Genomic DNA, 16,459 nt, shown 5'->3' on the forward strand with positions numbered 1-16,459 from the left:
CTAAGATATTCTTTGCATTTTGAATAAATTTCATTTTAGCTTCTTGAAAAAAAAAAGTGACCAGCAGAATCTATTAATTTGCCTTAACTATCTTATAATATAAAACATGTGGATCAAAATTAGCAATGGAATTGTCCACTTATTTCTGCTTGCTAAACAATATAGAGGAAGAAAAGTTTTCAGCATTGATAAATTAATTAACGCATAATCTGATTTTCATCCCAAAAGAACATCAATGGCTGATATAAGTAAGCAAATTTTGGTGGTCTTTCTCATATTGCAAAATATGTTTGGCATTTTTCTTTGTCAATTAATCTAATAGTTAGAAATACACTACTAAATTAAGTGGATTCGAGGTTCGAACCCCAACTCAGTCTATATAATGCAATGTCGAGTTATGGATAATTTAATTATGTGTTCATTCAACAAGCGCTTATCAAATGAAAATTTAAGTCTCCTTCAACAAAAAAAAAATGAAAACTTAAGTCACAAATACTGAAATTCAATAACATAAAATGCATAAAAAAGAAATAACATAAAAGAAATTGTTAATAGTTTTTATAGAGAAAAGATGTCACACATACTAACAAAAATGTTCAGCCTAAAACATATTACAACCTAAAGCAAAGAGTTTTTTTTTTATTTGTTTTCAACCTCACTCACTTTTAATCTTTACCCTGATGAAAATTGAAGAGGGGAAGAGGCTAAAATATATTGGACAGTTCATTAAAATAAGCCAACCTTATGACATATTATGTATATTAACCTCAAGATTTTCAAACACTTATCATGAAATAGTAAACCTAATTATGGTCTAAATAACTCTTCCAAAAGTCTCCAATTGTAAGACATAAAGTTTTCTTGGTTGATTTATTTTACTTGTTGCATCTTGCTTGTCTCATATTGGTTTTACCTTTTAAAAAATATTTATTGGTTTTAAATGTGTATGTCATCTTATTTTAATATCTTTGACATTATCTATAATCTAAATTAAAGTTTGAGCATCTAACCTAGCTATCCTGAAGAAGTGACTCATGACAACTTTGTTTGAAAGCCAAGCTTTAATATTCTTTACCGACCTGAATATGCTTGGAAGCCAATCCAAACACTGAAAAAAGTTCTAGATGACCAAACTACTTTGTTGATCCAATTAAACAAAAGCATGCATCTCTTATATTTTATAGTTAACAAGTTGCTTTGTAAGGAATTCATAATTTAATATTGCTTCAGCATATATTAATGTAACCCTTAAAACATAATATTAATGTAAAGAAGTTTGTGCCTTAAGTATATGCATAGGATATTTTATGACCTTATAAATATAGAGATGAATTGTAGAAATATGTTCAAACAAAACAATCTCTAAAAGAGTGATAGTAAGAGAGAAAGAAAAAAATATAACAAAGAACAAATTGAACCATGGGGTGCAAGAATATGATTTTCTTGGCATTGTTAGCTACCTTGATCACAAAGGAGGTATTGGCAACACAACATAATGTTGGTGGAAGCCAAGGTTGGGATCCATCCTCAGACTTTGATTCATGGAGTTCAGGTCAAACATTCAAAGTTGGAGATCAACTTGGTAAGTTTCTTATCAAAAAAATTTGTTGGTAGAGAAATTCCTATAATAGAAAGTAGAAAAATATTTTTTAATGTTTTAATCATCATTTTTACATAATTATTTTTACTTGGTAAGTTTCAATCATATTGTGATCATTATTAAAATTGCAAATAAATAATGTTGATCCACCAATCAAAATTTTAAACAATGGTATTGTAGATGGGACATTTATGTTTCAATTTCTTTTTTCGCAACTCAATTGTAGCAATGTGGGTTGAATAGCTCAACTGGTTTAAGTTTAGGGTCGATGAAGTTCAAACTCTGATTAAGGAGAATATACTAACATAACAGCTAATATACGTCTATCCAAAAAATTGTGGCAGTATCATTAAGCAATATTTGATTGATAATTTTGCTAGATCAAATATCACAATGCAATCATAATTTACAATCTTGGATGTGGTTGTGGAAATAATGTAAAACACTAAAAAAAATCTATGAATTAAATGTGATGTATGTCTTGATTTTATTTATTTATTTATTTCAGTTTTCAAGTACACATCTATGCATAGTGTGGTTGAACTAAGTGATGAAAGTGCCTACAAAAAATGTGATATTAGCACCCCACTAAATTCCTTAAGTACTGGAAAAGATGTTGTAAAATTGGACAAGCCAGGTACAAGGTACTTCACATGTGGTACCTTAGGTCATTGTGGTCAAGGTATGAAGGTAAAGATCACAGTAGGAAATGGATCTTCTTCCTCCGCATCATCCCCATCATCGTCGTCATCACCATCGTCGTCGTCATCGTCATCATCTACTTCTTCTCCTGCATCTACTGCATCTTCAGCCTCACAATACTTTGCTTCTATTATGCTCATTGTCACACTATCTTTTGCAACAATATTTTCTTTATTTTAATTGATTATATGAAGTTTGGTTTGTGAGTGTAATAAGCATATACATATACATACACTAGAGGGGTACAGTGGCATGGAAATTTTAATTTACCTCTTCATATTCAGCAAACATGTAGTAGAGTTGAATAAGAGACAGAAGATACATACTTTATATAAGTTGTTATGTTTGTTTCCATATATTGTAAGTGAATGTGTATTTCAACATTTTTCTCTTTGCTTTATTAAAATCTTTTTCATTTTATGCACTGCCTTTTTCTTTATAGACAAGTACCTGTTGATATTATGTTATGTCCGAAATAATTGATTGAGAATACAAGTATCGATAATGTGAACAATTTGTTAAAGGGAAAGATACTGAAGATCTAAGAACAAGTCTAAGAAGAAGAAATCATTCTAAAAAATGCTAAAGGGAGAAAGTAGAGACTTTCATCAAATTTTGCACACCCCGTCAATCATGTATTTTGCCTCTTATAGCATGTTGAAGAATATTTAGTTCGCATTTCCAATTCTCAACTCGTTCATTTATGGATCACATGCCATGTGTCCCTTGAATTCCTCAATTTCGATAATTGCCAATTGTGTGTATTCTAGTATTATTTGAGATCATAACATTTGTGTGCCTGAGTTTTGTCACTAGACTTTTGAAACAAAAAAGTAGATATATTAGTAGTAAGGTTTTTTTATAGATGAGTGGCCAAGAATCGAACCCATACACTCACAAAAAAATGTTCTCAAGATCAACCACTAAATTGTAACAACGAGGATGGTAGTGAAGGTTTAAACCCTATATCTTTTTCACAAATTATTCGGATATCCTAGACTCCTAAGTGAACCATTTGAGTTATAGACATCGAACACATTTTTTATATTTTCCTTGAAGTATTTCAATGATAATTTTTAAAACTTTGCTAGTAATAAAGGGAATTTATTTTCATTACCTTTACTTTGACATAAATTGTGTGGAAAGAATAGGAATTTTGAATATAATATAATTGTTACTATTATCTTATCTCTCTCTCTCTCTCTGTATTGGCCAAAGTAATACAAAACTGGGGAAAAAATTGTGAAATGAAATAGACTTTTTCCAATAAACTGAATGGACATTCAATGATTATAAGAGCTTCAATTGTTCTTTTCTCTGTCCTTAGAATTTGCCAAGTGAGGAAAGACTGATAGAATGTTGTAGGCAAGTAGATCCTGCCTTGTCAATATCCCAATTACAGGAGATACCTATGATGAGACCATATCAAAAGGTTAGACCTAAGCTCATTAAAATAAGCTGAAAAAATAACTTATGATCATGTTATAAGTTGTTTCCGTAAGCTCTCTCAAACAGTATCACAAATTATTATGTCAGTAGATAAGCTAAAATAAATCGATCTAAACAGGCTCGTGTGAAAGTAAAATTTATAATGAACATGTTTAATGAACTCACCCCGGAGGCTTGATACTTCGGTACAACAAGCATATGACGAAGTCCGACTTGTCTGAAAAGGATCCGGGCTTTTGCTACCGACATACTCTCTAACACGGTAAACGGAGTTGTATTAGTAAGAGGATGAAGATCAACAAACATTTCCATTTCATCTTTAGTAACACCAACAACATCTTCAATATTTCCTTCTCTCTCAGCCAACTCAACCCAACTAAATTTCTCCCTAACTTCCCATTCTTCAGTTCTCCTTTTCTCTTTCAAAAACCACTTTTTCTTAAGCACTTTTATCAAATGTGCTCTTAAAATCACTCCATGCAATTTTACTATCTCAACTTCATCACCATCATCCATCACAGGAAAACCATTATGTGTAGTGTTCTTCAAGGCATCAACAATGTTAGCAACCTTTTCAATGCCGCGGAAACTAACAACCGATGATTTAACATCGATAAGTTCTCCAACCGATAAATTTCTCATCCACGGTTCGGGATCAGCATCCATAAAAGGTAAACCTTTCAAATGAAGTATCATCTCATAAACACTTGGATTGAAACTATCTCCAACGGTTTTCGCTATGAGAAGAACAATCATTGTTATTGGTAACAAAAGAAGATTGTTGGTAAGTTCAAGAAAAATAACACAAAGTGAAACAGTCATTCTCATTGACCCTGCCATCAAGGAAGCTGCACCAAGAACAGCTAACAAACCATGATCAATATTTGTGTAAGATTTCATTAGGATTCCGAGGAGGCGTCCATAACCGGAACCGATTAATATGATAGGTAAAAAAAGTCCTGATGGAACAGCAATGCCAAAAGTGATTAAACCTAATATGCAATATAGTGTGAAAAATATCAAGATTGAAAATGGTTGGTATTCATGAGGTGTGTTTGTTGAGAAAATGTTTCTAACTGCATCATCATTTGTTGTGAGAAGAAGAGTAGCTAGGTCATTAAAATGGCCATTTGGACAGTTGAATTGTTTGTAGTTTCCTGATTTTCCATTTGTAGGACACATTGATAGATCATCACATGGTGTACATTTTACTAGGAAGGGAAGACCATATTGACATACTGATGTGATGATTGATACTGAGAGACTTAGAAGGAGCTTGTATAATTTTCCTTTCCTGCAATAAAGTAGAAATTCTCACCATTAATCACATAATCTAAAGAAAAGTTAACTTGAGTTGTGATACCTTTCCAAAATTTGAGTTAATGTCAGACGATTTAAGAGAGCTTACGAAAATAAGTTAGTAGTGGTACATGTTCATAGCTTATGAAAGCTGATATAAAAACAATTTAACTTTATCTTTTGTTAGAGAAAGTTTATACACAAAAACTTATATGATAAGTGGTTATGTTATAAGCACTTTATTAAGTTATTATCTAATCATGCTCTTAGTCATACAATATGCAATAGTTAGAAAGAACTGATAAACAAAGAAGCACAGAAACTCCTCAGATTAGAGGTATCCCGATGTCTTCCACATATGATTACACCGAATTATAACATTTTTTTCAAATGATTAGCGGTGTCGATGTGTCAGTGTTCGGTGTCTGTGTTCGTGTTCGTGCTTCATAGCTTATAAAACATGAGACATAAGTATGATTTAATGAATCCCCTTAGATGAGACATTTATGATTTAACCTTAGGTAAGATGAGATTACTTACTGATTGATGAGATTATAAACCCTAAGGATCTTATGAAGAAGATAGTTATAAAGACTTCCCAAGACACCACCAATGATTCCAATAATAGCAACAGGAACAATATCCATAACATTATAACTCACAGCAACATTACTAACATCAAACATAATCAAACCACCTTCACCAAAAAGACCACATTTCCCTTCATGACAAAGTTCAATGAATCCCCTTAGAACAACCACAACAACAGCTGTGCTACAAAAAGTCCTCCATAAAAGAGCACTTCTCCACCAACTTGCAACCTCTTCTAGAGAAAAGAGAACGCCGCCGACCGGTGCTCGGAAAGCCGCGCAAACACCGGATGAAGCTCCGCACGTTATTAGGTCACGACGGTCGCGATCGTTGTTGAAGTATCTTACCCATTTCCATTTGATTCTATGATTGTCTGGACCTCCTTGGCCTAGTAAGGAAGCAATACAGCTTCCTATGTGTACTAATGGACCTTCTTTTCCTAAGTCTAGACCTGCTGAAACAGCTCCTATGCTTCCAATTATCTACAAGAGTAAATGTGAAATATAGTAAATCATTTGAACTCTAGGTTTCTTAGATATTTTTAGTTAAAAAACGCTTATTCAAGTAGTTTGACCACAATTTTGTATCGGTTCATCTTGTTTAAAAACAATTATTCTTGTACCGATACAAAATTGTGGTCAAACTCAAACTACTTGAATAATCAACTTATAGACCGTGTTAGGTCATAATTCAACTGATTTCAACCGTCTGATTTGGTCTGGCTTTTAAAACACCGGACAGAGTCATAGAGCCTAGGACCACATGTTTGTTTAAAGGCTGCTATTAGTCAACTGTATTGAATCTTGTTGATCATGTTTTACCATTTTACTACATCTAGCATTAACCTTTTACAAAAATAACAATAACTAAAACATATATTTAAAGTGTTATTATGTTTTTGAAACGTATAAGGCACTTAACAACAAAATTTCTTCACATAATATTCGTTAGACAATACTATTTTTATCATATACATTATTTTATTTTATTTTTGAGGGATTATCATATACATTATTGTTAGAGCCTTCATGAATACTATTGACATTATTATATTAGACAAAATATTGCAATGATTGAAAACAACATTCCTTGTATCATGACCAATTGATGTGCAAGGCCAAGGTTTGTGGGCCCCACAATAGTGGTCCTATTAAATAAGACAATAGACATAACAATCACACAAGATGGGCAAGCATCTTTTGCCTTACCCTGCCTTAGGTCATACACTCATTCTCGACCCGCCCCATCTTTGAGATGATAATGAAAAAGGTTGGACAAACCCCTTCCACACATCAAATCCTACTTCCAATTTCTTTTCTTGATTCTTGGAGAGTTGGAGTTATTGGGAAATTAGTCCCATCAATTATTTTAAGTAAAAAATACTACCATCTTTTAATCAAATGTTAAAATATCACCAAATATTGATCAAATATATTGGATCTTCCAGAGGCATCTAAAATATCGAGATCATCATATTGAGTTAGAAACAATCGCGTATGTGATTTGAACATCATATGTTCACCTAAAACTTTAAGATTAGATATATAAGTTTCTTATATGTTGCTTAATGATCATGTTTCTATGTAATATGAGACATTTTAGTCACATTTGACACTCCAACACGACGGTACTACTCACATGATTCAACCTTAATATAATTTTTGGAAAATAAACAAACTCTTGAAAATTAAATAATATTTTTGGTAAGAGTTTGTATGGTCTTATAATTATAAGAAACAAAATTCAAATCTCTTTAGGGACAACTATAAAATGATCACTAGTATCACTTTAATTAATAATAATTTCTCCCTTCATTAATTTATTTAAAAAAATGTAAAAAACAAATTAGAGCATTGTATTAAAAAAAAAAATTGATAGTAATGTTGCAATTTCCTCTTAACAAACTCACCTTAACAAACAAAACTGTAGCACCATACATGTTTGGAGTATCAACACCATTAAGATAAGCTTTGATTTCAGGTATTCCTGGTCCAGCAGCAGTTGGAGCAAAACAAACACACAGAATTGAAGCAATAAATGTCAACAAGAAATTAGTGCCCAAGAAATATAGAAACCCCATCATGTACCTGCATCCACAATTTATAACATCAAGGTTTTAAATTGTTGTCACAATTATTCTTAACAAAGGCATGTGACTATGATCTGGATGATAACATCATCATATTTATACATATGTGATCGACACATCTGATATTGAGTCTACGAGGTGTTAGCTCAGTGTAAGAGATTGATCATATAGTCTCGAGACGGATATTTACAATTTTTAGATAAAAAAACACAACTAATATTGAAGTCATTAATCACATTTGACCAAAATTTTCTCATTATAAAAATAAAATATATGGGAGGGTTGTTTGTTCTAACCTTTCTTGTTGAATGTATCCAACAACAGTAAGGAGTTTATACCCTGAAATATTCTCAACAGCAAGATTGATAAGAGTAGCTATAAAACCAGTAAGAAGTCCAACAAGAAATGCAAGTAACCATTTCAAGATTATGTATTGCATCACTTGACCTCTTGATCTACTTCTCCAATCTTGCTTGAACAAATCATTCTCATTGATCCTGCAAAATGAGTAACTTAATTAGTTTGTGGAAGAAATCAAATAACTTCAATTAAGTGGATCTTGTGCGAGTTATTATGAAAAACTAATATAGACACGGAAATCAGACACGCGAGGCTGACACATCAATATTATTATAAAAAAAATGAGTTCATTGAATATAATCAAATTTGTCAATGTCAAAAACCGAATACATATTCGATCAGAAGTGATAAGTGCTACATAGGTTTTGAGTTCTTACTCATAATCTAAGCTTTCTATGTAAGAAACTTTTGCTCCAACAAGAGCAAGTGGATTTGAAGAAAGTGTTCTATTCCTCTTTAGAAGTGGTTCATTCATTGGATTTCTTTCTGGATCTCTTTCTTCAAGTTCTTCCTCCATGTTTTCATTCATTGATGTGTTTTCCATTACAAAACTTAATTCTTCCCCCATTGGAGTAACACATGCACACACAAAAATGTTGACAAAGCTTAAGAATGTTTTTGGATTAGAACAAAGTTTGAGACACTTTGTCTATAAATGATATAATTTTATAAGAAAGTGGAGAATAGAAACTGTTGTGATTGGATTTTAATATATGGTTGATTTGCAATGTTGTCCAATTATTTATTTTCAATTGAAAACTTTGAAAATGACAAGTTTATATATTAATATATTTCATCCTATTATTCGGTGACCATCACCTACCTCCATTCCCACATGATTGGCATGCATTTTTATTTTTTAAGGGTAAGAGTCAATATTTTAGTTAAAAAATATTAAACATGGGATGATCAAATCATATGTTAAGATTTTCATGCGATTAATATAAATAGAGTTTACTTTTCTTTAAAGATGTGGCAATTCATGATTGGTTGACAATTCAAGAAAAAATCACTGTGTTCATACTAATTAAATCTATATAAATAAAGTCCATATATATTTCTTTTTTCTTTATTTTTTTTACAAGAGAAAACTAATGAATTACATTAAAAATTAAAGGATGAATATAAGAGAAAATTGCACTATAAAGCTGAGAACTTATGTTTATATGGTCACTTTAACGAGGTTATGAGTAACCATATTAGCATCTCTCCTAAAAAAAGCGACATAAAGTACCACGACGTCTACTAAAAATAAAACTTACGTTGATTATGTCATTGGTTGACAAGTTAAAAGAGTCCACAACATTCATCAAATTCAAAGTAAAGATAACTTGATTGAACTCTAATTCATGCATCCACTAGATAGTCGCTAATAAGCCCAAAGCCTCACCTTTCTTTTTTAATTAACGATTTTTAAATTTTTGTATTTAATAATCAACACAAGAATAAAATAAGTGCAAATAGAGATAAGGATGTTACATTGAATGTGTGGTAAGTCTAGACATGATGAATTAGAAATGACGACATTAGGGAGGGAGAGAGAGAGGGAGAGAGAGGGGGGAGAGAGAGAGAGAGAGAGAGAGAGAGAGAGAGAGAGAGTTGGGGTAGTATATATAATAGAAAAGTTGTAGATTATGTATGTATTTGATTCCACTTAGTGAGTTGTTGTTGTTCAGTTTTTGTATTTGATTTTTTCTTTTGTCATGATGAATAAATGGAAAATACGGGATCCGAGCTCCAAACTTTACATACATATAATTGTTTCGTCAAAATTATAAGGGAGAAAAGTGCGCGAAATATAACAATAAATAGAAGATGTCATCATAAAATTATATGTAAAATGGACAATAATTCCATCAAAATAACAAAATATATTGACTTTCTTGATATCTATAAATTAACCTCTCTTCTTTGACAAAATGTATAAATTAGCCTTAAAACAATAATTAAAAGGAATGAGGTAGTATATCTTCAAAAGTTACATAGTTAAAATATAATCATCAGATTACAGCAGGCAAACAAGCGTGTGATTTAAGTTAGGCTAATGTTTGTTGGAACAAAATGTGTTTAACAATGAACCATAAAGGGTTTTGATGATAACAAGGTATTAAAAATTGTAAATTGGACTAGCTAATATTTGTTCAAGTGTACAGGACCATAATTATAAAGTTACATCATCATTGGTTCTGAATGAGCAAATAAAGAGCTATGGAAACAACAAAAATTTGAAGCTTGGACGCTCCTGAAGGCAACTTGCTACTGAAGAGAAAAAGCGCTCCTGAAGTCAAGCTGCTCCTGAAGAAATAGCGCTCCTGAAGTAAGCTGCTCCTGAAGAATAGTGCTTCTGAAGACAAGAGGTCCAGAAGCCACATCATCAGAAGCTGCGTCATCAGAAGCTGCAGAAGTCATATCATCAGAAGCTGCATCATCAGAAGCTGCCTCATCAGAAGCCATTTCACCAGAAGCTGAATATCAACTGGATTTGCAAAGAATCAAGAATTGAAGAATTATCAATGCAAAAGCTGTCTATTGGATTCGAAAACACAAACAAAGGATTAGTGGAGTTTGCAACGGTCATTTCAAAGGTGTTTGAAGGCGTGTGTTTGCAATTTGGACGAAAGCGTTGACATTGTACTTTGTACGAATTGTACAACCACGTTCTCCACTACTCTGTTTTGTGTCCACGCTACAGGACAAGAAAACAGCTCCAGAATACGGTTTCGCCTGCATAGATGTTCCTTTGGATAAGGAATGGATTTCAAATTTGTTCTTCATAGGACAACAACCAAATCAGGCAATATATCATTGGTGAAAGATCAAGCTTCAACAACGACTCTTTGGTGCGCTGGCAATTTCACAACGTCTCTTTCACACCTTTATATAAAGGAGTGAAGACCTAGAGATTTGGTAATGCAAGAACGCTGAACGAAAGACTCACAAGATTTTCACAAGTACCAAACCTCTGCTGAAATTGTTCTGCATTCACTTAGAATTTCTGTGTCTCAAGTCATATCTTAGAAATTCTTAAGTCCATTGAGTCTGTATCTGATTTGTATTGTGAGCACCTCTGATTGTATATCAAGTGTTCAACCTTAAACAATTTTCTGTGTAATTTTGTTTAGTTAAGAAGTCTCTTGCAGTTGTGCTTGAGCAGGAAGTCTCTTGATTGTGTTCTTGAGCAAAGGAAGTCTCTTGCTTGTGTGCTTGAGCATTGGAAGTCTCTTGCTTGTGTGCTTGAGCATTTGTAATCAGATATTACTCATAGTGAAATCTCCTTGGAAGTGCAAGGGGGACTGGACTACTTCCGGATTGTGGAAGGAACCAGTATAATTGCTTTGTGTCGTTCTTCTTCTCTCTCTCTCTGTTTTATTCCGCTGCATTTAGATTCTGATTATCACTTCAGAAGCTGTCTCACTTAGCTTCTGATCAGTGTGTTCAGTTTTTAGGAGAAACGAAGAATTTTTCTAAAACACAATTCAACCCCCCTTCTTGTGTTTTTCTCACCTTCAATTGGTATCTAGAGCCTTGGTCTGTTGTGTAACACTTAACCGTGCAACAGTCAAAGATCTGAGAAAAACATGACTACTCCTCCTCCTAATGGTTCTGGTTCTAGTGATACTAGCTATAAACATGTCTCACATGATTATAGTGATAGTAAGAAAACCAGTGTTGGAAAAGTTCCAAAGTTCAATGGAGATGCTGAAGAGTTCTCTTGGTGGAAGACCAACTTTTACAGTTACATCATGAGCCTGGATGAAGAATTATGGGATATTCTGGAAGATGGTGTTGGTGATTTAGTCCTTGATGAAGAAGGAGCTGCTGTGGATAGAAAGAAACATACTCCAGAACTGAGGAAACTTTACAAGAAGCATCATATTATCAGAGGAGCTCTTGTCACTGCCATACCCAAAGCAGAATACATGAAGATGAGTGACAAATCCACTGCTAAAGCTATGTTTGCTTCTCTCTGTTCAAATTATGAAGGGAGCAAGAAGGTCAAAGAAGCAAAGGCTCTCCTGCTTGTACATCAGTATGAGTTATTCAAGATGAAGGATGATGAAACTATTGAGGAAATGTACTCAAGGTTTCAAACCTTAGTTTCTGGGCTACAGATTCTAAAGAAGAGCTATGTTGCTTCTGATCATGTAAGCAAGATACTCAGAAGCTTACCTGCCAGATGGAGACCAAAGGTGACTGCCATTGAGGAAGCTAAAGATTTAAACACTTTAAGTGTCGAAGACCTTGTTAGTTCTCTCAAAGTTCATGAGTTAAGTCTTAATGAACATGAGTCTACTAAGAAGAGTAAATCAATAGCTCTTCCATCCAAAGGCAAGTCATCAAAAGCTCTCAAAGTAGTTGAATCTGAAGAGGAAGAACAGTCAAGTTCAGATTCTGAACCAGATGCTGCTGAAATGGCCATGCTCTCAAACAGACTTCAATATTTGGCCAAGAAGAACAGAAAGTTTCTCTCCAGAAGGGGTAACTCCAGAAGCTCAAAGAAAGAAGATCAGAAGGGATGCTTCAACTGTAAGAAGCCTGGACACTTCATTGCTGAATGTCCTGATCTTCAAAGAGAAAAGTCAAAGGACAAGTCAAAGAGGTCTACATTCAAACCAAGCAAACTCAAGAAGCAGATTAAGCAGAGTTTAATGGCAACCTGGGATGATTTGGGTAGTGAATCTGGATCTGATAAAGAGGAAGCTGATGAAGATGCAAAGGTAGCTGTTGGGTTGGTAGCAACAGCAACTTCAGAAGCTGGGTCAGATTCAGACTCAGAAGATGAAAACGAGGTATATTCCAAAATTCCCAGAGATGAACTTGTTGAGTCACTTAAAGAACTTCTTACACATTTTGAAGTAAGAACCAATGAGTTGAAGGATTTAAAAGAAAAATATGCTGATTTGGTACAACAGCAAAAATCAACTTTATTGGATCTGAAAGCTTCTGAACAAGGACTTAGGGGCTTTGACTTCATGTGTAAAACATATGAAGATCAGCTCAGGTTCTTATGTCAGAAGCTACAAGAAAAGTGTAATGAAAAACCTTTAAGTAACCATGAAATTGCTCTTGAAGATTTTATTATATCTGGCATTGACAGAAGCAGAGTGGCTTCTATGATTTATAGCATTTACAAGAACAATGGCAGAGGAATTGGCTTTCCAGAAGTGAAACTGGAGAAAACCAATCTAAAGTCTTGTTGTGAATGCATCAAGGAAGGTCTGAAAACATTCTTTGTACCAGAAGGGGCTGAGTTGGAAACTGTTGTTCAATCAGAACCTGAAGCTTCTAGTTCTAAGGCTAAGATTACTTCAAAGCCAAAGAACTCTAAGTCAAAGGCTATGATCAAATCTGATTCCAAAACTTCAAAGGTTAGGATCCTGAAAAGATCAGAATCTATTCCTCAGAGTCTGGTGAAACCAAAATCTGGGGTTCTGAAGTCTAAGTTTCAGAAGAAGACAGTTACTGCTTCTGAAGTACCAAAACCTAAGGTGATGGTTAATCAGAAGCAACCCAACTCACAGCACAAGGTACAAGAAGTGAAGAGTAAAGCCTTAAGTACTAACCTTCCAGGACCCATAGAACAATGGGTACCTAAATCTAAAAATGTCAATGATGCAGGTATGTCTAAGAGCAGTGCCAAAGCAAAGATCATGGTACCTAGACAGTGGTTGCTCAAGACACATGACAGGAGACAAGTCCATGTTCCTCAGCCTAACAATGAAAGAGGGAGGAAATGTGAAATTTGGAGGCAACCAGTCAGGCAAGATCATAGGTACAGGAACTATTGGTAACTCCTCTACCTCAATTAATAATGTATGGTTGGTAGATGGTCTTGAACATAACCTTTTGAGCATTAGTCAATTTTGTGATAATGGTTATGATGTGCTTTTTGAAAAACCCAACTGTACAGTAATCAACAAGGAAGACAAATCCATTGTGTTCAAAGGAAAGAGAGTTGACAATGTCTATAAAATCAATTTTTCTGAACTGGCTGATCAGAAGGTGATGTGCCTACTATCAGTGAATGATAAGAAATGGATGTGGCACAGAAGGTTGGGACATGCTAACTGGAGGTTAATCTCTAAGCTTAGTAAGTTACAACTTGTGAAAGGGCTACCAGACATTGACTATCATTCAGATGCACTCTGTGGTGCATGTCAGAGAGGGAAAATTGTGAAATCATCTTTTAAAACCAAAGACATTGTTTCAACCTCAAGACCTTTAGAATTACTCCATATTGATTTATTTGGACCAGTGAGTACTGCATCCCTATATGGAAGTAGATATGGATTAGTCATTGTTGATGATTACAGCAGATGGACTTGGGTGAAATTCATAAAGAGTAAAGATGTTGCGTGTGATGTATTCAGTAGCTTCTGCACTCAAATTCAATCTGAAAAAGAATCAAAAATTTTGAAAGTCAGAAGTGATCATGGTGGAGAATTTGAAAATGAGCCATTTGAAGCTTTTTGTGAAAAACATGGAATTTTCCATGAGTTCTCTTCTCCTAGAACACCACAACAAAATGGGGTTGTAGAGAGAAAGAATAGAACCTTACAAGAAATGGCCAGAACCATGATTCATGAAAACAATTTACCAAAACATTTTTGGGCAGAAGCAGTGAATACAGCATGCTATGTTCAAAACAGGATCTATATTAGACCTATTTTGGAGAAGACAGCATATGAACTCTTTAAAGGAAGAAAACCCAATATCTCTTACTTTCATCAATTTGGATGTACATGTTACATTCTGAACAACAAGCTCTACCTAAAGAAATTTGATGCCAAGGCCCAAAGAGGAATCTTTTTAGGTTACTCTAAAAGGTCAAAGGCATACAGAGTGTATAATTCAGAAACACTTTGTGTTGAAGAATCTATGCACGTTAAATTTGATGACAAGGAGCTTGAAGATAAAACTTCAAAGCAAGGTGAAAGTTCTGCAGAGATACAGGTTCCTGAAGCTACTCCAGAACCTGATCAGATAGCTGAATCTGAAGATAGTTCAGAAGCTGAACCCACATCAGAAGCACAAGATGAAGCTGCTTCTGATGAAGCACAAGATGGCTCACATCAAGCAGATCCTCCCAGAAACACATTCAAACACAAGTCTTCACATCCTGAAGAGCTAATCATTGGAAACAAAGATAGTCCAAGAAGAACAAGATCACATTTCAGACAAGAAGAGTCAATGATTGGACTAATCTCAATGATTGAACCTACAACAGTTGATGAAGCACTTTCAGATGATGGATGGATCCTAGCTATGCAAGAAGAGTTGAATCAATTTCAAAGAAATGATGTGTGGGATCTGGTACCCAAACCTCAGCACAAGAACATTATTGGAACAAAATGGGTATTCAGAAACAAGCTGAATGAGCAAGGTGAAGTAACAAGAAACAAAGCCAGACTTGTTGCACAAGGGTATAGTCAACAAGAAGGCATTGATTACACTGAAACGTTTGCTCCAGTTGCAAGATTGGAAGCAATCAGGTTACTTCTTTCCTATGCAGTTAATCATGGCATAATATTATATCAAATGGATGTCAAGAGTGCATTTCTAAATGGTGTCATAGAAGAAGAAGTGTATGTCAAGCAACCTCCTGGATTTGAGGATATTAAATATCCTGACCATGTTTTTAAACTGAAGAAATCACTATATGGCTTGAAACAAGCTCCCAGAGCTTGGTATGATAGACTAAGTAATTTCTTAATCAAAAATGATTTTAAAAGAGGACAGGTTGATACTACACTCTTCAGAAGGACCCTTGAGAAAGATATTCTTGTTGTGCAAATATATGTTGATGATATAATATTTGGTTCTACTAATGCATCTCTTTGCAAGGAATTTTCTGAGTTAATGCAGGATGAATTTGAAATGAGCATGATGGGAGAGCTGAAGTTCTTCCTGGGCATTCAAATCAATCAATGCAAAGATGGAGTCTATGTTCATCAATCAAAGTACACAAAGGAGCTTCTGAAGAAGTTCAAACTTGAAGATTGTAAAGTGATGAACACTCCAATGCACCCTACGTGCACCTTAAGCAAAGAAGATGAAGGAGCTAAAGTAGATCAGAAGCTGTATAGAGGTATGATTGGTTCTTTGTTATACCTCACTGCATCTAGGCCAGATATTTTATTCAGTGTATGCTTGTGTGCAAGATTCCAATCAGATCCTAGAGAATCTCATATGACTGCTGTCAAGAGAATCTTCAGGTATTTGAAAGGAACGACCAATCTTGGACTCCTTTATAGGAAATCCTTAGATTATAAGCTAATTGGATTCTGTGATGCTGATTATGCTGGTGATAGGATTGAAAGAAAGTCAACCAGTGGCAATTGTCAATTTCTGGGTGATAATCTTATATC

At 34.2% G+C, this 16,459-nt stretch overlaps 2 protein-coding genes across 2 annotated transcripts; one reads left to right on the forward strand and one right to left on the reverse strand.

Moving 5' to 3' along the window:
• Positions 1–1,348: 1,348 nt before the first annotated feature.
• LOC146913387 (Cupredoxin superfamily protein) lies at positions 1,349–2,722 on the forward strand. The gene is made up of 2 exons (XM_085716556.1): positions 1,349–1,582; positions 2,109–2,722. Exons 1-2 carry the CDS (start codon positions 1,420–1,422, stop codon positions 2,480–2,482), a joined length of 537 nt encoding a protein of 178 aa, XP_085572682.1. The 5' UTR covers positions 1,349–1,419; the 3' UTR covers positions 2,483–2,722.
• A 670-nt stretch (positions 2,723–3,392) lies between these two features.
• LOC146913388 (chloride channel protein CLC-b-like) lies at positions 3,393–8,775 on the reverse strand. Its single transcript, XM_085716557.1, has 6 exons — positions 8,468–8,775; positions 8,027–8,227; positions 7,551–7,728; positions 5,591–6,123; positions 3,917–5,045; positions 3,393–3,711 (listed from the first exon to the last, which is right to left on the reverse strand). The coding sequence occupies exons 1-6, from the start codon at positions 8,656–8,658 to the stop codon at positions 3,604–3,606; spliced, it is 2,340 nt and encodes a 779-aa protein (XP_085572683.1). The 5' UTR covers positions 8,659–8,775; the 3' UTR covers positions 3,393–3,603.
• Between the last annotated feature and the right edge of the window lie 7,684 nt (positions 8,776–16,459).

Source organism: Medicago sativa, chromosome 6 (assembly GCF_051527215.1).
Source record: "Medicago sativa cultivar Bolivia chromosome 6, Bolivia_mono, whole genome shotgun sequence".
NCBI classification, from domain to species: Eukaryota; Viridiplantae; Streptophyta; class Magnoliopsida; order Fabales; family Fabaceae; genus Medicago; species Medicago sativa.

Bases quoted from the DNA above. Each gene is read 5' to 3' on its own strand.
- LOC146913387 (XM_085716556.1), top strand. From the start codon at position 1,420: ATGGGGTGCAAGAATATGATTTTCTTGGCATTGTTAGCTACCTTGATC. The intron at 1,583-2,108 runs GTAAGTTTCTTA...TATTTATTTCAG, and splicing joins CAAAGTTGGAGATCAACTTG to TTTTCAAGTACACATCTATG.
- LOC146913388 (XM_085716557.1), bottom strand. From the start codon at position 8,658: ATGGGGGAAGAATTAAGTTTTGTAATGGAAAACACATCAATGAATGAA. The intron at 7,729-8,026 runs GTTAGAACAAAC...TTGTGGATGCAG, and splicing joins GGATACATTCAACAAGAAAG to GTACATGATGGGGTTTCTAT. The intron at 6,124-7,550 runs GTGAGTTTGTTA...TTACTCTTGTAG, and splicing joins CTACAGTTTTGTTTGTTAAG to ATAATTGGAAGCATAGGAGC.